This window comes from Bombina bombina, chromosome 7 (genome assembly GCF_027579735.1).
Source record: "Bombina bombina isolate aBomBom1 chromosome 7, aBomBom1.pri, whole genome shotgun sequence".
NCBI lineage: Eukaryota > Metazoa > Chordata > Amphibia > Anura > Bombinatoridae > Bombina > Bombina bombina.
The window spans coordinates 485983758-486011245 of record NC_069505.1 but is presented as its reverse complement, the minus strand read 5'-3'; the positions used below and the strand labels follow the sequence as shown (position 1 = coordinate 486011245).

The window sequence follows — 27488 nt, the reverse complement described above, 5'->3', positions numbered from 1 at the left end:
AGTCTTAATAAGCCCTTGTGAAGCCCTTATTTACGATCTTAATAAACATGGCTTACCGGATCCCATAGGGAAAATGACAGCTTCCAGCATTACATCGTCTTGTTAGAATGTGTCATACCTCAAGCAGCAAGAGACTGCTCACTGTTCCCCCAACTGAAGTTAATTGCTCTCAACAGTCCTGTGTGGAACAGCCATGGATTTTAGTGACGGTTGCTAAAATCATTTTCCTCATACAAACAGAAATCTTCATCTCTTTTCTGTTTCTGAGTAAATAGTACATACCAGCACTATTTCAAAATAACAAACTCTTGATTGAATAATAAAAACTACAGTTAAACACTAAAAAACTCTAAGCCATCTCCGTGGAGATGTTGCCTGTACAACGGCAAAGAGAATGACTGGGGTAGGCGGAGCCTAGGAGGGATCATGTGACCAGCTTTGCTGGGCTCTTTGCCATTTCCTGTTGGGGAAGAGAATATCCCACAAGTAAGGATGACGCCGTGGACCGGACACACCTATGTTGGAGAAAAGGAACACCATCTTCGCAACATCCTCCTGATGTACAAGGCAAAGAATGACTGGGAGATTGTGGGAATTGGGAGGATACTTAAAGCTTTGCTGGGATGTTCTCTGCCTCCTCCTAATGGCCAGGGGTTGAATTTCCCACTAGTAATTAGAATGGGTTTGTGGACTCTCCATGCCATTGGAAAGAAAGAATATTAATAAAACTGTGTTGGTTATGCAAAACTGGAAAATGGGTAATAAAGGAATTATCTATCTTTTTAAACTATAACAATTCTGGTGTAAATTGTCCCTTTAATAGTAAAATAACATGACTGAGCCTGCACATGGCAGATGCACACTACCTTGCAAGTTCTAGGACTAGCATTCTGACTGGCTGCTTAAAGTCTCTTTACAGTGGGGTGTGAATACTTAGGACATTGTGAGGTAAAATATCTTCCTTTTTTACATAGAGATGTTCAGGTGATATTTTCTAGACAGTTTTTTTTACAGCTATGCTGCATCACTTTCAAATGCTTCAACATTTGGGTATCATGTCCCTTTAATTATGCATAGTAAATACAGTGCAATATGTTTTCATTGTCTATTTCCTGTAATTTAAATTGTCCCTTTTCCACTTCTGAGAATTGGAAGTGCCCACTGCAGACTTCACAAGCCTATCCCTGCTACATATCTGTTCTTAAATGGCTTCAGAAATGGTACAAATTAATTGGCTTCAGCTAAGGAGATACAGCATTGCTAGATAATGTAGGTTTTTGCTTAGATACTCTAGTAACCCGTCCTAGATTGACTCTTCCAAATAAGGCGTATGGTGAAGGAAGCTTAGCCCGTGAAACAAGTGCAATATGGTGTTAATGTATTCAGAGTTTTCAGTTGACTTGAGTGAGAAGACATTTTTATTACGCCCCTATATGCTCTATGATATATTAGGAAAGTGTAAAACTGAAGCAAGAAAAACTTTTTTGTTTTCAAGCAAATCCTAAACCTTGTTTTTTGCACTTTTAACTTTATATAGTTGAGTAACCTTCCTTAGTATTCTTGCAGAGTAGCGACATCTGGTGGCAAGAGCTGGAAACACAGTTGATTAAACGTACATCATCAATATATCGCATTTATCTAGTTATCCAAAACATATAAAAAAATAATAGCAAACACCTTTTTGTCCAAAAACTGTATTTGTAAAACTAGTAGTGTCTATTTAAGTTCTGTTCAAACAAAAAACAACAACTTTGCAAAATACAGTTGAATTTCTTGTACAAATAAATTGAAAAGCAAAGATCATTTAGCATCACAGCCTGATTTGTTTGTGTCACAATCAGATGTACGAATACTTCATGTTCCAAAACAAATATTTTATAAATATATATTATATATAAAACTAGAACTAGTAGTCTCTGAAGAGCTGGAAGTCATATCAAGGGAATATTCCCCAATGCTACTCGCCAGTTTTAGTGTCTTTGTTTCGTATTGCTTACATAACACAGTTTAGCTGATTGTCGGGGTACTTCATTCTGTACAGGGATATGAATGCAAATACAGGAATTATTGTATAGTTCTACCAGTAAAAATACAATAAGGCACTACTGACTGTAATGGACATTTAAACAGATGCACTCATAATACAAACACTTTCTCACTTCTTCAAATGTATTGCAAAGCAGAAGAAGATCCCACAGGATGTCAAACCGTTGTCAGCGTTTAGCGCTAAATTACTTAAGCATTTCTATACCACTATTTCAGTGCTTAGTATTCCAAAAATACAATTCATCACAAAATGTGAGAAATACAGTTTTTCTTGGCTACACTTATTGCAATGTTCGCCCCTGAATATCCAGTTTTTTTAATGTAGATTTTCAAATAGGCCCTAAACGTGTGCTAGCACATTCCAATAGTTTTTTTTTCTTTTTTTAACATGAACTCAAACCTTTTAGATATCATTCTTCCCACAAACACGTTGCAGTCACTGTAGTTTTGTGACAATTTTGAAGAACAAACTACAATTAAAACAAAATGAGATAAAACTGTATAGTCACAGAAGAAATGCTAAAATGACAAGAAGGGGGTGACTTTAGACCTGAAAATAACAAAATATCCCTAGTTATAGGCAGTGGTACACATAGCCGCCCTGCTGGGGTGGGATACAAACTTAGTAAGGAATATTATATATTTTTAATCTGATTACGGTTTTGTAATTTGGTGAGAAAAGTGCAGAATAAAGATGGGCATTAACCAGTAGGGTTTTGTTTAATACCAGGGGTCTTGAATGTATTAAATAGAAGAGATTCCTTCTAGCATCTAGGGCTGATATATCACAGGCCGATACTTGTGTTTCCAGTGAGTTTCAGTGCAACATTCAAATCTTCATATCATTTTCAGGGGCATCAACAGACACATTGGGTTAAAGTAACACTATCATCCAGTCCTACAGATAAGACGACTAACCTGACATGTGTCCTAAGTGCACTAACAGGATAGCCTTATATAAATGGCTCTGAAAGTTTCAGGCAAAGCTGGCTATGCTTCTTAGATGAAGCTGGACAGTGTTTTGGAGAACATAGAGAACAAAAAGAGGTCAATCATAGCCAGGTTTCTACCTCTCCCCAATAATAAAAAAATAATAATAATAAAGAAATCTGTATGAGCTGACATTAAATGAAGAAACTTGTAAAACAAGTTCCTGCCTAACTACACTAAAATGCTGGCTCATATGCTGCTCCATGTGATGACTGACTGGAGATGAAAAAATAATATTCACGTGGTTAGCGGTCACCTCAGTCTAGTAATCACATTCCAGCCATTCCTGGACAAAGCATTAAGTTTGTTTTCCAGTGTATTCTCCCAGATTTTCATATAAACATGTGCATATTTTGTGTTTATCCAAGTGCTCTCCAGAGAACAAAAATTATCCAAGTTTAGTTAAACACAATGTGCAAACATTCCCGTTGGAGATGAATTTTGAGTTTTGTCTTGGTATCTTCTTATTCCCATGATAAGGCCATACTGTTCATGTTTCCTTACCAAATAAATTACCTGAGCACTCTAAGGCAGGTGAGACAGTGTCGGTCTTACCATCTTAATGCTCCTAGGGAGGGAGATTAACTGCAACTTATAAAAAGATCAAATAGGGTTGTGATTGGTGCTGATCTAGAAGTTTATGTTGGAAGAGTAATGATTTAGTAGTTTTTACCCAGGTTTCCTGGAACAACATTGAGGTGGGTTTGGCTGACACATTCATCTCCCTGCCCCCCAAAATAAGGTCAGTCTTTGGTCTGACATCTCCCAACTCCTCATCTCATTCTATTCTGTCTCATCAGTGGAACGATGCAAGAGGGTGGGCCGGCCTTCCCTAGGAAAGGATGTTTCAGAAGCTCATTAGCTGGGGCTCGTTGGCCAGGTTCCCTCACCAAGAGCCGATCCAGAAACCCCTTTAGCAATGGGGAAACCTGCACAGAGATGGTATAAAATTAGACAGGTGGAACAATTAATAAGGAAAGACAACAAAGCAAAACATCTAAACCGAGTGCTATGGGAACACTATGTCTGAGCTAGACTCAAAAAATAGCAGAAGTATACCAGCTAATTATACATGTGTAATTAACACTTTGGAACTATGTAATATATGCAGAGATAATAACAGACTAAGCAAAACAAACCACTGAGAAAGTACTTAAAGAATCTGTGCTATCCAAGGAATACACCTATAACAACTAGTCAGAGCTAAAAAGGAAATGACTCATTAGTAAAAAGCTGTACATGGTTCTAGTCTGCACTCACCTTCTGTGCATTTTTCAGTTTAGGGGGTAAATTATCCCGAATCATTTTCATTGCTTTCAGTGGGGGTTCGTTAAAATAAGGGGGTTCTCCATCCACCATCTCTATCACCATAATGCCCAGAGACCATATGTCCACCTGAGAGGAAGGAAGCAGAGGTCAGCAGGCAATAATGGGTGTAGGGTAACAAATTCTCCCTATAATACGGTCAGTCCATTCTCACCTCTGGTCCATAAGGTAACCTTGAGATCAGTTCAGGAGCCATCCAGTAGGGAGTCCCAACCAGAGACTTACGACGTGGTACTTCCTTGTTGACTTGTGCACAAAATCCAAAGTCTGAAAGCTTTACCTGCAGAGTCACAAAGAAGGTTAAAATGCAAGCAGAAAAAAACTTTGTAATATAATGGACTTTGAAGCTAAGATAGAGAAGCAAAGATATTTAATTATTCAACCTGCATACAAAATGCCTAGTGTCTACCTGACAAAACATTAATTCCCATACAACTATCACAGATTTAAAGTCTGGTCCGTACCCGGCCATCATGTGTAAGCAGAATGGAATCGCTCTTAATATCACGATGGATGACGCCTTGTGCATGTAGGACAGAGAGTGCTTTAAGTACAGACACACAGACGGCCGCTATTTGTTCTTCGTTCATTCTAGGAATAGAGAGGAAGAAAACATTAACAGACTGCAACATCAGGAGAGACGCCTATGGATAATATTTTTTATTAAACATATGACCCTATGTGAAGGAAAAAAGAAGAGATGGTGGCCAACAAGGAGACAACCAACAATAGTACATGAAACATCAGATTAATAAAAGTAATGGGAACATGGTGGTCACTTAAAGGAAGAATAGAGTTTCACCAGTCTAGGGTGACATGAGGATAAGACTACAAAAAACAGAATGTATAACAGACGACTAAAAACATCGGGACAGGGTAAGAGAAGATCATAAACAGCAGGTAAGAGGATAAGACGACAACTACCAACCATAAATTGGAAGAGTTATAGGTAGCCAAAGAGCGTCAGGGAGAGGGGAAGACCACCATCAGATAGAGAGATCTCCCAAAAGCCAGGAGATAGGGAGAGGAGGACATACTTATAAATAGAACGCAAAAAGAGGAGGTGTCATAGCAGGGACTTGGCTAGTAAGAGTGATTTCTGTTAATGCAGCAGTAAGGCATACTGTAACTTAAAGGAGACATAGAAGGTCAGATAGGCCCTAAATATTGTCTTTATAAGCTCTCTGTTTTCAGCACGTGGTTGCTTGTGTATTAAGTTGGTTCCTCTTACACTAGCAATTACTATTTGGATATTGTGGTTTGACTTTAGCTTCCGCTGACTACGCTTCTGTTAAACCCTTTGTTTGGACTGAATTGGTTTATGACTTTAAGCTTGTTTGTGGACTTGTGCATTTGTTTAATGATTGTGTGCTGCTTTTCTTTGTGAGGCCTTAACTTGCACTGTCTGAATTACCTTAACCCTGGATTCCTCTGCTATCAGAAGATCTGCAAGTAACTTATGCAAGTTTATATTCGTCTGGATAGCAAGACTAAACTTTTCCAAAGCTATGTCTCTTTTGTAAATTCAAATACTAAAGACTTTGTTACTTTCTAGTAATTGATTGTTTCGTAGGAGCAGATTAAAGTGCTTGAGAAAGTTCAGCTACTAAATTTAGTCTCATTGCTCTCTTACCCCTGGTCTTTGTTAAGACACTGTTACGTCCAGTGCTCTAGTAAGTGCTTGTGGTGAGCTGGGTCTCTTTGCCATAGATCGCAGTTGTTTCATTCTGAAACAACAGCACTCCACCTGACACTGAGAAGAAGCATGCTCGGACACGAAATTTGTTTGCTTTTACAGGAGGAGACCACAGAATAAGAACACAAATATTGTGATAAAAAAATAGGAGATTTATCCACAAGAGAACACTCCCTATATCCTCTTAGCAGTTTCCTCATCTCAGTGTCTTCCATTGGCAGTGGTCTTTCCCATCCTGTCTCTTATGGATGGTGATCTTCCCTCCCTATCTCTAGTTGATGGTGGTCAAGTATTCCTGCCTCTAATTGCTTTTCATCCTCTCCTCTTTAGATACTGGTCTCCAGCTATCCATGAGAGGAGGTCACCACTAGTGGGAGAAAGTGGGAGGAGGAGATAACCAACACCAGGTGGATTGAAGGAGGACACCAACATTAACAGGAGACACTGAGCCGGATACAAAAGAGGAGCCCCTCAGTACCAAGAAAAAGAGGAGGATCAACTAAAAACCGTGACGAGAGGGAGAGGGGGTTCTACAAGCAAGATAAAAGGCGCATATACAAATGTGAATAAAGTTGTTTAAAAAATGTTTATATATATATATATATATACACATACATACACAGACACAGTATATACATATACACACACACACACACACACATATATATACACACACAAAAATAATATAAGTATATGGAAGGCTCCCAGTCACATTACCTAGTATGAGTGACAATGTCAGTTAGGGCTCCACCTTCCAGAAACTCCATGACGACCCAGAGCTCATCACCCACTAGGTAACTGTTGTACATCTCCACCACATTCTCATGCTGGTAATCCCTCATTATCACCACCTGCAGAACAAGACAAGCTGAAAAATCAAAAGCTGCAGAGAATGATGCTTTAAATGCTAGAACACAACACAAGGGACACAAGGGGGCGCTGGAGTATTACGTTGAGATTGGTTTGTAAAACCCATGACGATTCACGGAACTCCATACAAACAAAATGCTTTCTAAATCAACATCTGAAGCGTTTGTCAAGTGTAGAAGGCAGGTGGGCTACACAGCTTCAATACACTTACAAAGGGATTTGGAAAGTCATATCAAACATTAGTAATGAGATTGTCCAACTGTAACAGAAAAGTTAAAGTATAGAATATTCAACGAGGGAGTAGACTGGGTCACAGTTTATTTGTATAGTAACGACCATTTAATATCACTAGAATGACAAATGAAGAAACAGATATATACTGGAGTCATTTTCCAATCCCCTCCAACTCAGGCCTAGTTTCTATTGAGGTGGCAAAGTTCCTAAATGATAATCATTTACCCAGTACCCTTTCCCTATTCTAACAATTTGTGCATTAACTTCTTTGTCTCTAACGACCTAATGACAAAAAGGTATGTACAATGATCTTTTGAATTATTCAACAGAAACATGATACATTTCCTAAAACTTGTCTCATGACAAGTTGTGAGGTCAAAGCTCATTAGCAGAATATAGAAAGTTAACGCTAATCTGAGCAAACACGTATTTATGTTCTTTCCTTTAAGAAAACCTGAGGATTTTCTTCCAATAGAAAGTGGTATAAAAAAAAAAAACAACAACATGGGTGTTCCATATCCACCCTTCTCTGGGCTAGTCTGCTTCCTATTTATCAATCCCAGTGACATACACCATGAATGCTCCTCATCCACCCTTTGTGCAAGTCTGTTCCCTATTAGTAAAGGCTAGAGACATACACCATGAATGCTCCTCATCCACTTTTCTCTGTGCAAGTCTGCTTCCTATTGGTTAAGGTCAGTGACAAACACCGCAACTGCTCCTTATCCACCCGTGACATACACCATTGTTCCTTATCCACCCTTCTCTGTGCAAGTCTGCTTCCTATTGATCAATTCCAGTGACATACACCATGAATGCTCCTCATCCACCCTTTGTGCAAGTCTGTTTCCTATTGCTTAAGGCTAGAGACATACACCACGAATGCTCCTCATCCACTTTTCTCTGTCCAAGTCTGCTTCCTATTGGTTAAGGTCAGTGACATACACCATGATGCTCCTTATCCACCCTTCTCTGTGCAAGTCTGCTTCCCATTGGTTAAGGTCAGTGACATACACCATGAGTGCACCTTATCCACCCTTCTCTGTGCAAGTCTGCTTCTCATTGGTAAAGGCCAGTGACATACACCATGAGTGCTCCTTATCCACCCTTCTCTGTGCAAGTCTGCTTCCTATTGGTTAAAGTCAGTAAAACACAATGAGTGCTCCTTATCCACCCTTCTCTGTGCAAGTCTGCTTCCTATTGGTTAAGGTCAGTGACATACACCACGAATGCTCCTCATCCACCCTTCTCTGTGCAAGTCTGCTTCCTATTGGTTAAGGTCAGTGACATACACCATGAGTGCTCCTTATCTACCCGTCTCTATGCAAGTCTGCTTCCTATTGGTTAAGGTCAGTGACATACACCATGAATGCTCCTTATCCACCCTTCTCTGTGCAAGTCTGCTTCTCATTGGTTAAGGTCAGTGACATACACCATGAGTGCTCCTCATCCACCCTTCTCTGTGCAAGTCTGCTTCCTATTGGTTAAGGTCAGTGACATACACCATGAGTGCTCCTTATCCACCCTTCTCTGTGCAAGTCTGCTTCTCAATGGTTAAGGTCAGTGACATACACCATGAAAGCTCCTTATCCACCCTTCTCTGTGCACGTCTGCTTCTCATTGGTTAGGGTCAGTGACATACACCATGAGTGCTCCATATCCACCCTTCTCTGTGCAAGTCTGCTTCCTATTGGTTAAGGTCAGTGACATACACAATGAGTGCTCCTTATCCACCCTTCTCTGTGCAAGTCGGCTTCACATTGGTTAAGGTTAGTGACATACACCATGAATGCTCCTTATCCACCCTTCTCTGTGCAAGTCTGCTTTCTATTGGTAAAGGTCAGTGACATACACCACAAATGCTCCTCATCCACCCTTCTCTGTGCAGGTCTGCTCCTATTGGTTAAGGTCAGTGACATACACCATGAGTGCTCCTTATCTACCCATCTCTATGCAAGTCTGCTTCCTATTGGTTAAGGTCAGTGACATACACCATGAATGCTCCTTATCCACCCTTCTCTGTGCAAGTCTGCTTCATATTGGTTAAGGTCAGTGACATACACCATGAATGCTCCTTATCTACCCTTCTCTATGCAAGTCTGCTTCCTATTGGTTAAGGTCTGTGACATACACCATGAGTGCTCCTCATCCACCCTTCTCTGTGCAAGTCTGCTTCTCATTGGTTAAGGTCAGTGACATTCACCGTGAATGCTCCTTATCCACCCTTCTCTGTGCAAGTCTGCTTCCTATTGGTTAAGGTCAGTGACATACACCATGAATGCTCTTTATCTACCCTTCTCTATGCAAGTCTGCTTCCTATTGGTTAAGGTCAGTGACATACACCATGAGTGCTCCTTATCTACCCGTCTCTATGCAAGTCTGCTTCCTATTGGTTAAGGTCAGTGACATACACCATGAATGCTCCTTATTCACCCTTCTCTGTGCAAGTCTGCTTCTCATTGGTTAAGGTCAGTGACATACACCATGAGTGCTCCTCATCCACCCTTCTCTGTGCAAGTCTGCTTCCTATTGGTTAAGGTCAGTGACATACACCATGAGTGCTCCTCATCCACCCTTCTCTGTGCAAGTCTGCTTCTCATTAGTTAAGGTCAGTGACATACACCACGAATGCTCCTTATCCACCCGTCTCTGTTTAAGTCGGCTTCCTATTGGTTAAGGTCCGTGACATACACCACAACTGCTCCTTATCCACCCTTCTCTGTGCAAGTCTGCTTCTCATTGGTTAAGGTCAGTGACATACACCACGAATGCTCCTCATCCACCCTTCTATGTGCAAGTCTGCTTCTCATTGGTTAAGGTCAGTGACATACACCATGAGTGCTCCCCATCCACCCTTCTCTGTGCAAGTCTGCTTCCTATTGGTTAAGGTCAGTGACATACACCACAACTGCTCCTTATCCACCCTTCTCTGTGCAAGTCTGCTTCTCATTGATTAAGGTCAGTGACAAACACCACAACTGCTCCTTATCCACCCTTCTCTGTGCAAGTCTGCTTCTCATTGGTTAAAGTCAGTGACATACACCATGAGTGCTACTTATCAACCCTTCTCTGTGCAAGTCTGCTTCTCATTGGTTAAAGTCAGTGACATACACCATGAATGCTCCTTATCCACCCTTCTCTGTGCAAGTCTGCTTCTCATTGGTTAAAGTCAGTGACATACACCATGAATGCTCCTTATCTACCCTTCTCTGTGCAAGTCTGCTTCTCATTGGTTAAAGTCAGTGACATACACCATGAATGCTCCTTATCCACCCTTCTCTGTGCAAGTCTGCTTGTCATTGGTTAAGGTCAGTGACATACACCATGAATGCTCCTTATCCACCCTTCTCTGTGCAAGTCTGCTTCTCATTGGTTAAGGTCAGTGACATACACCATGAGTGCTCCTTATCTACCCGTCCCTATGCAAGTCTGCTTCCCATTGGTTAAAGGGACAGTCAAGTCCAAAAAAAACTTTCACGATTTAGATAGGGTATGCAATTTTTAAAAAAAAACTTTCCAATTTACTTTTATCACCAATTTTGCTTTATTCTTAGTTGAAAGCTAAACCTAGGAGGTTCATATGCTAATTTCTCAGACCTTCAAGGCCGCCTCTAATCTAAATGCATTTTGATAGTTTTCACCACTAGAGGGCATTAGTTCATGTGTTTCATATAGATAACATTGAACTCATGCTCTAGAATTTACCATGGAGACAGCTCAGATTGGCTAAAATGCAAGTCTGTCAAAAGAACTGAAATAAGGGGGCAGTCTGCTGAGGCTTAGATACAAGGTAATCACAGAGGTAAAACGTGTATTATTATAACTGTGTTGGTTATGCAAAACTGGGGAATTGGTAATTAAGGGATTATCTATCTTTTAAAACAACAAACATTTTGGTGTTGATTGTCCCTTTAAGGTCAGTGACATACACCACAAATGCGCCTCATCCACCTTTTTCTGTGCAAGTCTGCTCCCCATTGGCTTCTCTTGGCCCTTACAAAGAATACCGGTTTCTCTTACTAAACATGTCTGTTCTCTACATACGAGTTTTCTCCCGAGCCATAAGCCCCAATGGTATAGGTATTACAGTGTGTAAAATGGAATAATCTGTGGTTCATACACAATTGTATCCTCCCGTTTCATTAATGTATCATTCATCCTTGATTTTACACTGAAACGTTTTAATACATGACATTTAGCAAGCTACTTATAGGAACAGTAAACACCTTGTAATTACAAGACATTTCTGCTGTGCTGCTATAGAATAACATATCAGTCACGTCTTAACGTTTGTAACACATAACCTTTTTACTGCAATTCATTTTCAATAACCAAACTCCAGCCACTATTTGCCTTATTTGGAGGAGCCCATCTTGGTTTTAGTCTGCAGACAACAAGACTGGCCATGGTGATACATTTACTAAAGAAGGAATGGTTTAGCAGTAGATATCGGAAAAAGCTAGAGAGATGTGTAGTAGGGTTAGCCTTGATAAGTCAGCAGGTGCATTTAAAGCTTTGAGAAACTGATATTGCTGTTTACAGAGCTAAACTACATTAAATGGGGGCAAAATAAATAAAGAAAATATATTGCAATTTCTTTACACATAACTAAACATTTTATATAGAAATCCCAAGGTGTTTACTGCGCCTGTAAAGGGACATAAAACATTTTTGGTTCAGAACCCTGGGTAATGCTTGCTGATTCCTGCTTGGTGTAACCACCAATCAGCAAGCACTACCCAGGGTGCTAAACCAAAAATTGTCTGGCTCCTAAGCTTACATTCCTGCTTTGACAAATAAAGATACTAAGAGAACGAAGAAAAATGAATAGGTATAAATTAGAAAGTGCTTAAAATTGCTGCTCTATCTGAATTTAGAAAGAAAAGATTTGGATTTCATATCCCTTTAAACTGACATGAAACCCAATTTTTTTTCTTTCATGATTCAGGCCTCGATATATTTAGATCATCATCATCAGACCAACGAGAAATTGCTTGTTTAGGTTTGCCAGGTTCGCAGTCCGCAGTCTGGCGATATATATATATATATATATATAAAAAAAAAGGAGGGCTGAACGTCGCTGTGCTGACGAGTGGCGATGTGTCTCCCATAGGATATAATGGGGATCACAATTTCAACAAAAGTCGGCTAACATTGCGATATAGGCAACACTCTGCACATTTATATTCAGTTTCACTGTACACTCACTAGATTTGTCACACTGGGAAATACAAGACTGATATGGCTGAAAAGGTTTACCCATTACAATGTAGGTTACTCCCATGGAACTCCTATATATTCATCATGGTTGCAATCTACATTGTTAATAAAGACAAAAAAAAAACTTCCTATTAAAACTACAGGGTGTGGTATATGAAATATTTATATCTATTGTTTAAATGGACACTATACCCATTTTTTTTCTTTAATGATTCAGATAGAGCATGCAATTTTTCTAATTTATTCCTATTATCAATTTGTCTTTGTTCTCTTGCTGTCTTTATTTAAAAAGCAGGAATGTAAAGCTTAGGAGTAGGCCGGCAAATTGATAATAGGAGTACATGAGAAAGTGGCTTAAAATTGCTGCTCTATCTGAATCATTAAAATAAAAAAATTGGGTTAAGTGTCCCTTTAAAATGTATATGTACTTATACTGTGATCTTGTGGTCGTGTTTTACTTATAATATTGTGATCGCATTCTATTTAAATATATATCTAGAATGTAGCGCTGCAATTCTTGTACCCTGCTTCGTTCTCAGGTTACTCTTTGTTGAAGAGATTTTTATTTAGGTAGGTGCACATGAATGGAGCACTACAGGACAGGAAAGGGCGCTACCATCTAGTGCTCTTGCTAATGTATAACATTGTTATAAAACTGCTGGCATCTAGTGCTCTTGCTAATGTATAACACTGTTATAAAACTGCTGCCATCTAGCGCTATTGCTAATGTATTACATTGTTATAAAACTGCTGCCATCTAGTGCTCTTGCTAATGTATTACATTGTTATAAAGCTGCTGCCATCTAGTGCTCTTGCTAATGTATAACATTATTATAAAACTGATGCCATTTAGTGCTCTTGCTAATGTATAACATTATTATAAAACTGCTGCCATCTAGTGCTCTTGCTAATGTATAACATTGTTATAAAACTGCTGGCATCTAGTGCTCTTGCTAATGTATAACATTGTTATAAAGCTGCTACCATCTAGCGCTCTTGCTAATGTATAACATTGTTATAAAGCTGCTACCATCTAGCGCTCTTGCTAATGTATAACATTGTTATAAAGCTGCTACCATCTAGCGCTATTGCTAATGTATTACATTGTTATAAAACTGCTGCCATCTAGTGTTCTTGCTAATGTATAACATTGTAATAAAACTGCTGCCATCTAGTGCACTCTCATGCAACGTGCGCGTGCACACTCTCATGCAACGCGCGCACACTCTCATGCAACGCGCGCACACACTCTCATGCAACGCGCGCACACACTCTCATGCAACGCGCGCACACACACTCATGCAACACGCGCACACACACTCATGCAACGCGCGCACACACACTCATGCAACGCGCGCACACACACTCATGCAACGCGCGCACACACACTCATGCAACGCGCGCACACACACTCATGCAACGCGCGCACTCACACTCATGCAACGCGCGCACTCACACTCATGCAACGCGCGCACTCACACTCATGCAACGCGCGCACTCACACTCATGCAACGCGCGCACTCACACTCATGCAACGCGCGCACTCACACTCATGCAACGCGCACTCACACTCATGCAACACACACACACAAAACACACACTCTCATACAACACACATTTATACACTCTCATGCAACACACACACACTCTCATACAACACATATTTATACACTCTCATGCAACACACACACACTCTCATGCAACGCACACACACTATCATGCAACGCACACAGACTCTCATGCAACGCACACACACTCTCATGCAACGCACACACACTCTCATGCAACGCACACACACTCTCATGCAACGCACACACACTCTCATGCAACGCACACACACTCTCATGCAACGCACACACACTCTCATGCCCCAAGGCAGAACATAAAGTGATCTGAGATGTCATCGCAGAAAATGCAGCATGTCTGCAGAAAGAGCAGGACACAAACAGGAACTGTTACTGCTTTAACCTTGCAGCGCTGCTCCACATCAGGCTGTTCTCTTCAAAAAGAGCTATGCTCTGGCAGCACTAAGTTTTCCTTAATACAGCGCATCCACAGTAAAGTGCTGTTTGAAGTGAAAAGTCAAATATGCAGTGTTGGCTGGCTCTCAGCCCCCTAACTTTTCCCAGTCTGCAAAGCTGTGTTTTCTGAGTGAGATTCTTATGAGCAATGCACCTTTTTATTACTACATTTCTATGTTAGATCAAGATAAAAGGAAACAAATTTATTCAAGATACATTTTACAATTACATTTTTTTTTGTCTGCAGCTAACTTGCAATCCAATTTTCAACTGTTGCAATATATTATAAAACTTTAACAATTGCTTTATTATCCAGTTAATCAGCACATTGCAACTGAACTGGTGCTTTAGTGTTACTGCCTAATTTAAAATTTAATTTTATTTTAAAATAACCTGCAGAAAAAATTTCTATTAAAAAAAATCTCATCGCAGAAAGTGAATAAAAGTTCTGCCTCTGGGGCTATGGAATTATCCATTACTGTCGCAAATTGTTGCATAGTAACAAGCATTGGCGCGCCAGAAGTACTAGGAGTTTCCTGCGCGGGCAAAACTGGTGTAGACACAGAGCGAGATGAAGCAGAACTATCTTTACTCTCTTCATCTGATGAATCATCTTGGGCAACTTTACTATCTGTGGCAGTACTGTCCATATTTTGTTTGGACGCTATGGCACAATTATCACACAATTTGGAAGGGGGAGACACACTGGCTTCCATACATACAGAACATAGCTTATCTGAAGGTACAGACATGTTAAACAGGCTTAAACTTGTCAATAAAGCACAAAAAAACATTTTAAATTAAACCGTTACTGTCTCTTTAAAATTTAAACAGGGCACACTTTATTACTGAATATGTGAAAAACAATGAAGGAATTGTTCAAATTTTACCAAATTTTCACCACAGTGTCTTAAAGCATTCAAAGTATTGCACCCAAATTTTCAGAGCTTTAACCCTTAAAATGAAGAAACCGGAGCCGGTTACAGATTTAACCCCTCTACAGTCCCAGCTACAGCCTTTGCTGCGACTCAACCAAACCCAGAGGAGAATACGATACCAAATGACGCCTTCTAGGAACCTTTTCAACTATTTTCAGACCCACACACATGCAGCTACATGTCCTGCTCTCAAAAGTAACTGTGCAGTAATGGCGCGAAAATGAGGCTCAGCCTACTACAGTGAAGGCCCTTCCTGACTGAAAAGGTGTCTAAACCAGTGCCTGACGTTAAAAAACGTTCCCCAAAGTTTATAAGTGTGAAATTCAATCCCAATTTGTATAAAATGCCCAAATAAAGCAATCTATCTTGCCCAGAAAAATGTCTACCAGTTTTATAGCCCATATTAAGCCCTTTATTCTGTTTGAGACTAAGAAAATGGCTTACTGGTCCCCATGAGGGGAAATGACAGCCTTCCAGCATTACACAGTCTTGTTAGAAATATGGCTAGTCATACCTTAAGCAGAAAAGTCTGCTAACTGTTTCCCCCAACTGAAGTTATTTCATCTCAAAGTCCCATGTGGAAACAGCAAACGATTTTAGTTACTGCTGCTAAAATCATATTCCTCTCACAAACAGAACTCTTCATCCTTTTCTGTTTCAGAGTAAATAGTACATACCAGCACTATTTTAAAATAACAAACTCTTGATAGTAGAATAAAAAACTACAACTAAACACCACATACTCTTAACCATCTCCGTGGAGATGTTGCCTGTGCAACGGCAAAGAGAATGACTGGGGTGGGCGGAGCCTAGGAGGGACTATATGGACAGCTTTTGCTGTACTCTTTGCCATTTCCTGTTGGGGAAGAGATATTCCCACAAGTTATGGATGACGCCGTGGACCGGACACACCAATGTTGGAGAAATACACTTTTATAAGAGTATGTATCTCTATTAATAAGCCTGATACCAGTCGCGATCACTGCATTTAAGGCTTTACTTACATTACTTCGGTATCAGCAGCATTTTCTAGCAAATTCCATCCCTAGAAAAATATTTTAACTGCACATACCTTATTGCAGGAAAACCTGCACGCTATTCCCCCTCTGAAGTTACCTCACTCCTCAGAATATGTGAGAACAGCAAAGGATCTTAGTTACTTCTGCTAAGATCATAGAAAACGCAGGCAGATTCTTCTTCTAAATACTGCCTGAGATAAACAGTACACTCCGGTACCATTTCAAAATAACAAACTTTTGATTGAAGAAATAAACTAAGTATAAAACACCACAGTCCTCTTACGACCTCCATCTTAGTTGAGAGTTGCAAGAGAATGACTGGATATGGCAGTGAGGGGAGGAGCTATATAGCAGCTCTGCTGTGGGTGATCCTCTTGCAACTTCCTGTTGGGAAGGAGAATATCCCACAAGTAATGGATGATCCGTGGACTGGATACACTTAACAAGAGAAAGAGGGATTATCTATCTTTATAAACAATAAAAATTCTGGAGTAGACTGTCTCTTTAACTAAGATGGCCGCCAGCAGAGAAATAACAGCACTGTGCATGCGCGGAGGCCATCTTTGTTACGGTTGCCACTAGTGTTACGCATGCACAGCATCTGGTTTACCCCGCGCATGCACAATGCTTGCAGAGCCCTTAGCAAAGATGGCCACCACACACGTGCTGTTATGTTATTTATCTGCCGGCAGCCATCTTAATGAAGGTCGTCGGCACATTGGCAAGCTGGGAGCGCTTCAGATTTTGGTACCTACAGGCACCTGGGCTGTAAATCTGGCCCTGCCCTTTACTCAAATTCAGGAAAGAGAATTTTACAAACCCACTGTTATATCTCCTGTTGTGGGCAGACACAGGATTAGATGCTAACTGTGGATCAAATACATATATGAGAAGAGGAATAGGGGGAGTGCAAGCTGATAACTACATCCTGAATAGCTCCCTCGGTTACTGGGATCAAGAAACATCCTTCATGTTTGATTTTCCAACCTTGATCACTAATTAGGTTCAAAAAAGTAATTGTATGATATCAGTGCCCTGCCCAGGATACCCACCCTTATTACTAGGTAATTAAAAAGTACAGTAAATATCTTGAGATTGTAATATAACATTTTCAGTTATGTTTAATAAAATAGCTCCACGATATACTTTCATTATTTATTTTCCTATCCAAAAAAAACAGAAAACAGAATTTATGCTTACCTGATAAATTACTTTCTCCAACGGTGTGTCCGGTCCACGGCGTCATCCTTACTTGTGGGATATTCTCTTCCCCAACAGGAAATGGCAAAGAGCCCAGCAAAGCTGGTCACATGATCCCTCCTAGGCTCCGCCTACCCCAGTCATTCGACCGACGTACAGGAGGAAATATGCATAGGAGAAACCATATGATACCGTGGTGACTGTAGTTAGAGAAAAAAATTCATCAGACCTGATTAAAAAAACCAGGGCGGGCCGTGGACCGGACACACCGTTGGAGAAAGTAATTTATCAGGTAAGCATAAATTCTGTTTTCTCCAACATAGGTGTGTCCGGTCCACGGCGTCATCCTTACTTGTGGGAACCAATACCAAAGCTTTAGGACACGGATGAAGGGAGGGAGCAAATCAGGTCACCTAAATGGAAGGCACCACGGCTTGCAAAACCTTTCCCCCAAAAATAGCCTCCGAAGAAGCAAAAGTATCAAATTTGTAAAATTTGGCAAAAGTGTGCAGTGAAGACCAAGTCGCTGCCTTACATATCTGGTCAACAGAAGCCTCGTTCTTGAAGGCCCATGTGGAAGCCACAGCCCTAGTGGAGTGAGCTGTGATTCTTTCAGGAGGCTGCCGTCCGGCAGTCTCATAAGCCAATCGGATAATGCTTTTAAGCCAAAAAGAAAGAGAGGTAGAAGTTGCTTTTTGACCTCTCCTTTTACCAGAATAAACAACAAACAAAGAAGATGTTTGTCTGAAATCTTTAGTAGCCTCTAAATAGAATTTTAGAGCACGGACTACGTCCAAATTGTGTAACAAACGTTCCTTCTTTGAAACTGGGTTCGGACACAAAGAAGGTACAACTATCTCCTGGTTAATATTTTTGTTGGAAACAACTTTCGGAAGAAAACCAGGCTTAGTACGCAAAACCACCTTATCTGCATGGAACACCAGATAGGGCGGAGAACACTGCAGAGCAGATAACTCTGAAACTCTTCTAGCAGAAGAAATTGCAACCAAAAACAAAACTTTCCAAGATAATAACTTAATATCTACGGAATGTAAGGGTTCAAACGGAATCCCTTGAAGAACTGAAAGAACTAGATTTAGACTCCAGGGAGGAGTCAAAGGTCTGTAAACAGGCTTGATTCTAACCAGAGCCTGAACAAACGCTTGAACGTCTGGCACAGCTGCCAGCCTTTTGTGAAGTAAAACAGATAAAGCAGAGATCTGTCCCTTCAGAGAACTTGCAGATAATCCTTTCTCCAAACCTTCTTGTAGAAAGGATAGAATCTTAGGAATTTTTATCTTGTTCCATGGGAATCCTTTAGATTCACACCAACAGATATATTTTTTCCATATTTTATGGTAAATTTTTCTAGTTACAGGCTTTCTGGCCTGAATCAGAGTATCTATTACAGAATCTGAAAACCCACGCTTTGATAAAATCAAGCGTTCAATCTCCAAGCCGTCAGTTGGAGGGAAACCAGATTCGGATGTTCGAATGGACCTTGAACAAGAAGGTCCTGTCTCAAAGGTAGCTTCCATGGTGGAGCCGATGACATATTCACCAGGTCTGCATACCAAGTCCTGCGTGGCCACGCAGGAGCTATCAAGATCACCGAAGCCCTCTCCTGATTGATCCTGGCTACCAGCCTGGGAATGAGAGGAAACGGTGGGAATACATAAGCTAGGTTGAAGGTCCAAGGTGCTACTAGTGCATCTACTAGAGTCGCCTTGGGATCCCTGGATCTGGACCCGTAGCAAGGAACCTTGAAGTTCTGACGAGAGGCCATCAGATCCATGTCTGGAATGCCCCATAATTGAGTTATTTGGGCAAAGATTTCCGGATGGAGTTCCCACTCCCCCGGATGGAATGTCTGACGACTCAGAAAATCCGCTTCCCAATTTTCCACTCCTGGGATGTGGATTGCAGACAAGTGGCAGGAGTGATCCTCCGCCCATTGAATTATCTTGGTCACTTCCTCCATCGCCAGGGAACTTCTTGTTCCCCCCTGATGGTTGATATATGCAACAGTCGTCATGTTGTCTGATTGAAACCTTATGAATTTGGCCTTTGCTAGTTGAGGCCAAGCTTTGAGAGCATTGAATATCGCTCTCAGTTCCAGAATGTTTATCGGGAGAAGAGATTCTTCCCGAGACCATAGACCCTGAGCTTTCAGGGGTTCCCAGACCGCGCCCCAGCCCACCAGACTGGCGTCGGTCGTGACAATGACCCACTCTGGTCTGCGGAAGCTCATTCCCTGAGACAGGTTGTCCAGGATCAGCCACCAACTGAGTGAATCTCTGGTCCTGTGATCTACTTGAATCGTCGGAGACAAGTCTGTATAATCCCCATTCCACTGTCTGAGCATGCACAGTTGTAATGGTCTTAGATGAATTCGTGCAAAAGGAACTATGTCCATTGCTGCAACCATCAATCCTATTACTTCCATGCACTGCGCTATGGAAGGACGAAGAACAGAATGAAGTACTTGACAAGAGCTTAGAATTTTTGATTTTCTGACCTCTGTCAGAAAAATCCTCATTTCTAAGGAATCTATTATTGTTCCCAAGAAGGGAACTCTTGTTGACGGGGACAGAGAACTTTTTTCCTTGTTCACTTTCCATCCGTGAGATCTGAGAAAGGCTAGGACGATGTCCGTATGAGCCTTTGCTTTTGACAGAGACGACGCTTGAATCAGGATGTCGTCCAAGTAAGGTACTACTGCAATGCCCCTTTGCCTTAGAACCGCTAGAAGGGACCCTAGTACCTTTGTGAAAATTCTCGGAGCAGTGGCTAATCCGAATGGAAGTGCCACAAACTGGTAATGCTTGTCCAGAAAAGCGAACCTTAGGAACTGATGATGTTCCTTGTGGATAGGAATATGTAGGTACGCATCCTTTAAATCCACCGTGGTCATAAATTGACCTTCCTGGATGGTGGGAAGGATCGTTCGAATGGTTTCCATTTTGAACGATGGAACCCTGAGAAATTTGTTTAGGATCTTGAGATCTAAAATTGGTCTGAATGTTCCCTCTTTTTTGGGAACTATGAACAGGTTGGAGTAAAACCCCATCCCTTGTTCTCCTATTGGAACTGGATGAATTACTCCCATCTTTAACAGGTCTTCTACACAATGTAAGAATGCCTGTCTTTTTATTTGGTTTGAAGATAATTGAGACCTGTGGAACCTTCCCCTTGGGGGTAGTTCCTTGAATTCTAGGAGATAACCTTGAGAAACTATTTCTAGTGCCCAAGGATCCTGAACATCTCTTGCCCAAGCCTGAGCAAAGAGAGAAAGTCTGCCCCCCACCAGATCCGGTCCCGGATCGGGGGCCATCCCTTCATGCTGTTTTGGTAGCAGTGGCAGGCTTCTTGGCCTGCTTACCCTTGTTCCAGCCTTGCATCGGTCTCCAGGCTGGTTTGGGTTGTGAAGTATTACCCTCTTGCTTAGAGGATGCAGAATTAGAGGCTGGTCCGTTTCTGCGAAAGGGACGAAAATTAGGCTTATTTTTAGCCTTAAAAGACCTATCCTGAGGGAGGGCGTGGCCCTTTCCCCCGGTGATGTCTGAAATAATCTCTTTCAAATCAGGACCAAACAGTGTTTTACCCTTGAAAGGGATGTTAAGCAATTTTGTCTTGGAAGACACATCCGCTGACCAAGACTTTAGCCAAAGCGCTCTGCGCGCCCCGATAGTAAACCCTGAATTTTTCGCCGCTAATCTGGCTAATTGCAAAGCGGCATCTAAAATAAAAGAGTTAGCCAATTTAAGTGCATGAACTCTGTCCATAACCTCCTCATACGAAGATTCTTTATTGAGCGACTTTTCTAGTTCTTCGAACCAGAAACACGCTGCTGTAGTGACAGGAACAATGCATGAAATTGGTTGTAGAAGGTAACCTTGCTGAACAAACATCTTTTTAAGCAAACCCTCTAATTTTTTATCCATAGGATCTTTGAAAGCACAACTATCTTCTATAGGAATAGTAGTGCGTTTGTTTAGAGTAGAAACCGCCCCCTCGACCTTGGGGACTGTCTGCCATAAGTCCTTTCTGGGGTCGACTATAGGAAATAATTTTTTAAATATAGGGGGAGGAACAAAAGGTATGCCGGGCCTTTCCCACTCCTTATTTACTATGTCCGCCACCCGCTTGGGTATAGGAAAAGCATCGGGGGGCACCGGAACCTCTAGGAACTTGTCCATCTTACATAATTTCTCTGGAATGACCAAATTGTCACAATCATCCAGAGTAGATAATACCTCCTTAAGCAGTGCGCGGAGATGTTCTAATTTAAATTTAAATGTTACAACATCAGGTTCAGCTTGTTGAGAAATTTTTCCTGAATCTGAAATTTCTCCCTCAGACAAAACCTCCCTCCTGGCCCCTTCAGATTGGTGTGAGGGTATGTCAGAACAGTTATCATCAGCGTCCTCTTGCTCTTCAGTGTTTAAAACAGAGCAATCGCGCTTTCTCTGATAAGTAGGCATTTTGGATAAAATGTTTGCAATAGAATTATCCATTACAGCCGTTAATTGTTGCATGGTAATAAGTATTGGCGCACTAGATGTACTAGGGGCCTCTTGTGTGGGCAAAACTGGTGTAGACACAGAAGGGGATGATGCAGTATCATGCTTACTCCCCTCGTTTGAGGAATCATCTTGGGCAATATCATTATCTGTGGCATCATTGTCCCTACTTTGTTTGGACACTATGGCACAATCATCACATAAATTTAAATGGGGAGAAACCTTGGCTTTCATACATATAGAACATCGCTTATCTGATGGTTCAGACATGTTAAACAGGCTTAAACTTGTCAACAAAGCACAAAAAACGTTTTAAAATAAAACCGTTACTGTCACTTTAAATTTTAAACTGAACACACTTTATTACTGAATATGTGAAAAAGTATGAAGGAAATGTTCAAAATTCACAAAAATTTCACCACAGTGTCTTAAAGCCTTAAAAGTATTGCACACCAAATTTGAAAGCTTTAACCCTTGAACCTGAGCCGTTTTTACATTTAACCCCTATACAGTCCCAGGTATCTGCTTTGCTGAGACCCAACCAAGCCCAGAGGGGAATACGATACCAAATGACGCCTTCTATAAGCTTTTTCAGTGGTTCTTAGCTCCTCACACATGCATCTGCATGCCTTGCTCTCCAAAAACAACTGCGCATTAGTGGCGCGAAAATGAGGCTCTGCCTATGACTAGAAAAGGCCCCCATCTGAAAAAGGTGTCCAATACAGTGCCTGCCGTTTTTTTAAAACAATCCCCAAGATTATAATAACTATTAAGAGTTATAATCTGCAAAATATGCTTAGCAAAGTAATCGTTTTAGCCCAGAAAAATGTCTACCAGTTTTTTAAGCCCTTATGAAGCCCTTTATTCTTTTACTTAATCTAAGAAAATGGCTTACCGGTCCCCATAGGGAAAATGACAGCCTTCCAGCATTACAAAGTCTTGTTAGAAATGTGGCCAGTCATACCTCAAGCAGAAAAGTCTGCCAACTGTTTCCCCCAACTGAAGTTACTTCATCTCAACAGTCCTGTGTGGAAACAGCAATCGATTTTAGTAACGTTTGCTAAAATCATCTTCCTCTTACAAACAGAAATCTTCATCTCTTTTCTGTTTCAGAGTAAATAGTACATACCAGCACTATTTTAAAATAACAAACACTTGATTGAAGGATCTAAACTACATTTAAACACCAAAAAACTCTTAACCATCTCCGTGGAGATGTTGCCTGTGCAACGGCAAAGAGAATGACTAGGGTAGGCGGAGCCTAGGAGGGATCATGTGACCAGCTTTGCTGGGCTCTTTGCCATTTCCTGTTGGGGAAGAGAATATCCCACAAGTAAGGATGACGCCGTGGACCGGACACACCTATGTTGGAGAAACATGTAATATGGGTAGACTTGATGTGCCTTTTGGTTCTTAAAGGGACATGAAACCCAAAATGATACTTCCATGATTCAGATAGACAATACAATTTTAAACAACTTTCCAATTTACTTCTATTATTTCATGTCCCTTTAAACATCCAAAAAATAAATAAATAATATCCTGCATATTCCATCAACATATTTGCTAAATTTCCCTGTAAGGGTTTTAAGCATGTGCTGTAATTAAATAATAATAATAAATAGTATTTATATAGCACGTTTCACCCAGTGGGACTCAAAGCGTTTTTTCAGCGATCGCTCTCGGAATTAACCAAATCGTCAGCTGAATAGTAATAGTTGTTATTATTACCCAATTTAATGGTACTCATTTTATCGACCTCGTAAGGATGAAGGGCTGAGTCGGCCCTGCCGGGATTTGAACCTGTGACCTTTGAACAGGCTTTTGTAGTCAGGGCATTTTGCCAACTGAGCTACCTCTCCAGCTTGCTAATTAAAAGGGTTCCTCACCTCATTGAAGAGCAGCTCCCTCCTCTGTTGCTTGCGCAGGTCCATCTTTTTCACAGCCACTAACTTCCCCGTGCTTTTGACAGAAGCAATGCACACAATGCCTGTTGAACCTTCCCCAATCTTGATGAAGTTGTCCAAGTATGTCCTTGGGTCACCAGGATCCACCACCATCTGCAAAGCTGCCCTAAACTGCTCGTGAGACACCCGCTGAGGTTCTCTTTGTGGTGAGCGAGGTTGAGCGGGTGGAGGTGGTGGTTTGGACTGTTCGGGTCTTGAAAGCTGAGGGTCTGAGCTATGAGGAGAAAGGCCAGAGGGAAGAGGTTTCTCAGGAGGTTTGGGCTTAGTCTGGCCTTGCTGCTGCCTAGATGAAACTTTGCCAGCTGGGATTTTCTGGTCGAGTGGTACTGTGGTGCGAGATTCCTGCACATAAGAAAATGCAAATAAAGTAATTACTGGTTATCATTATGCTTGTATCAAAAGAACACACTGAGCAGAGGAGGAGTATTCATACTCTCGTAAATTTATAGAGAGAAGCATACAAAGAGTTGAATCTCAACATCCATACCCTATGAACTACATAGAACCACAGCACGACAAATGTGACATCCATACCCTATGAACTACAGAGAACCACAGCACGACAAATGTGACATCCATACCCTATGAACTATAGAGAACCACAGCACGACAAATGTGACATCCATACCCTATGAACTACAGAGAACCACAGCACGACAAATGTGGCATCCATACCCTATGAACTATAGAGAAGCACAGCACAACAAATGTGACATCCATACCCTATGAACTACAGAGAACCACAGCACGACAAATGTGACATCCATACCCTATGAACTATAGAGAACCACAGCACGACAAATGTGACATCCATACCCTATGAACTACAGAGAACCACAGCACGACAAATGTGGCATCCATACCCTATGAACTATAGAGAAGCACAGCACAACAAATGTGACATCCATACCCTATGAACTACGAAAAACCACAGCACGACAAATGTGACATCCATACCCTATGAACTATAGAGAACCACAGCACGACAAATGTGGCATCCATACCCTATGAACTACAGAGAACCACAGCACGACAAATGTGGCATTCATACCCTATGAACTATAGAGAACCACAGCACGACAAATGTGGCATTCATACCCTATGAACTACAGAAACCCACAGCACGACAAATCTGGCATTCATACCCTAGAAACACAATGCAAGTAGAGGCCGGGCATTCATTTTCCACTACCTATAGATAACCCCAGAGCAAGTACTGTCAGAGTATTTATACATTTCTAACTATAGATAGTTAGATGGGCATTCATGCCCTACTAATTCTAAATAAGCACAGGATAAATAGAGACCTGACATTCATATCCTACCATTTACATTTTACAGTGGTTGACAAATTTATAGGAAAATTGGGAACCAGTCGAACAATCTAGAAGTCAATGGGAGGAATTTATAACTATATTTAGTACGAATAATCCTAAAGTCCTTATCTACAGAGATGAGATGGTGAGTAGCAGCTGGAGATCCATGCCCTGTGCTTCACTGTATTATATAATGCTATCTACAGAGAAGCACAGGGCAAGTAGAGGCTGGGCATTCATACACTGTTATCTATAGAGAAGGAATGGGAAAGTAGAGGCTGGGCGTTCATACACTGCTATCTATAAAGCAAGGAATGGGCAAGTAGAGGCTGGGCGTTCATACGCTGCTATCTATAGAGAAGGAATGGGCAAGTAGAGGCTGGGCGTTCATACGCTGCTATCTATAGAGAAGGAATGGGCAAGTAGAGGCTGGGCGTTCATACGCTGCTATCTATAGAGAAGGAATGGGCAAGTAGAGGCTGGGCGTTCATACGCTGCTATCTATAGAGAAGGAATGGGCAAGTAGAGGCTGGGCGTTCATACGCTGCTATCTATAGAGAAGGAATGGGCAAGTAGAGGCTGGGCGTTCATACGCTGCTATCTATAGAGAAGGAATGGGCAAGTAGAGGCTGGGCGTTCATATGCTGCTATCTATAAAGCAAGGAATGGGCAAGTAGAGGCTGGGCGTTCATATGCTGCTATCTATAAAGCAAGGAATGGGCAAGTAGAGGCTGGGTGTTCATATGCTGCTATCTATAAAGCAAGGAATGGGCAAGTAGAGGCTGGGCGTTCATATGCTGCTATCTATAGAGAAGGAATGGGCAAGTAGAGGCTGGGCATTAATACGCTGCTATCTATAGAGAAGGAATGGGAAAGTAGAGGCTGGGCGTTCATACGCTGCAATCTACAGAGAAGCACAGGGCAAGTAGAGGCTGGGCGTTCATACGCTGCTATCTATAGAGAAGGAATGGGCAAGTAGAGGCTGGGCGTTCATATGCTGCTATCTATAGAGAAGGAATGGGCATGTAGATGCAGAGCATTCATACACTGCTATCTATAGAGAAGGAATGGGAAAGTAGATTGCTGGGCGTTCATATGCTGCTATCTACAGAGAAGCACAGGGCAAGTAGAGGCTGGGCATTCATACGCTGCTATCTATAGAGAAGGAATGGGCAAGTAGAGGCTGGGCATTAATACGCTGCTATCTATAGAGAAGGAATGGGTAAGTAGAGGCTGGGCATTCATACACTGCTATCTATAGAGAAGCACAGGGCAAGTAGACACTGGGCGTTCATACGCTGCTATCTATAGAGAAGGAATGGGCAAGTAGAGGCTGGGCGTTCATATGCTGCTATCTATAGAGAAGGAATAGGCAAGTAGAGGCTGGGCGTTCATATGCTGCTATCTACAGAGAAGGAATGGGCAAGTAGAGGCTGGGCGTTCATACGCTGCTATCTATAGAAAAGCACAGGGCAAGTAGAGGCTGGGCGTTCATACGCTGCTATCTATAGAGAAGGAATGGGCAAGTAGAGGCTGGGCGTTCATATGCTGCTATCTATAGAGAAGGAATGGGCAAGTAGAGGCTGGGCGTTCATATGCTGCTATCTATAGAGAAGGAATGGGCAAGTAGAGGCTGGGCGTTCATATGCTGCTATATATAGAGAAGGAATGGGCAAGCAAAGGCTGGGCATTAATACACTGCTATCTATAGAGAAGCACAGGGCAAGTAGACACTGGGCGTTCATATGCTGCTATCTATAGAGAAGGAATGGGAAAGTAGAGGCTGGGCGTTCATATGCTGCTATCTATAGAGAAGGAATGGGAAAGTAGAGGCTGGGCGTTCATATGCTGCTATCTATAGAGAAGGAATGGGCAAGTAGGTTGCTGGGCGTTCATATGCTGCTATCTACAGAGAAACACAGGGCAAGTAGAGGCTGGGCATTTATACACTGCTATCTATAGAGAAGGAATGGGCAAGTAGAGGCTGGGCATTAATACGCTGCTATCTATAGAGAAGGAATGGGCAAGTAGAGGCTGGGCGTTCATATGCTGTTATCTACAGAGAAGCACAGGGCAAGTAGAGGCTGGGCATTAATACGCTGCTATCTATAGAGAAGGAATG

At 41.5% G+C, this 27488-nt stretch overlaps 1 protein-coding gene across 1 annotated transcript in view; it reads right to left on the bottom strand.

The window, feature by feature from the left end:
- Positions 1–1678: 1678 nt before the first annotated feature.
- The window catches only part of LOC128636457 (serine/threonine-protein kinase PAK 4), a 37867-nt gene continuing 12057 nt past the window's right edge, over positions 1679–27488 (bottom strand). Inside the window, exons 3-8 of the mRNA XM_053689473.1 lie at positions 23973–24392; positions 6776–6909; positions 4827–4953; positions 4517–4642; positions 4297–4431; positions 1679–3965 (exon numbers count right to left, since the gene is read on the bottom strand). Of these exons, the coding sequence (XP_053545448.1) occupies positions 3810–3965; positions 4297–4431; positions 4517–4642; positions 4827–4953; positions 6776–6909; positions 23973–24392 (1098 nt within the window). The 3' untranslated portion in view covers positions 1679–3809. The remainder of the gene's footprint in view (positions 3966–4296; positions 4432–4516; positions 4643–4826; positions 4954–6775; positions 6910–23972; positions 24393–27488) is intronic.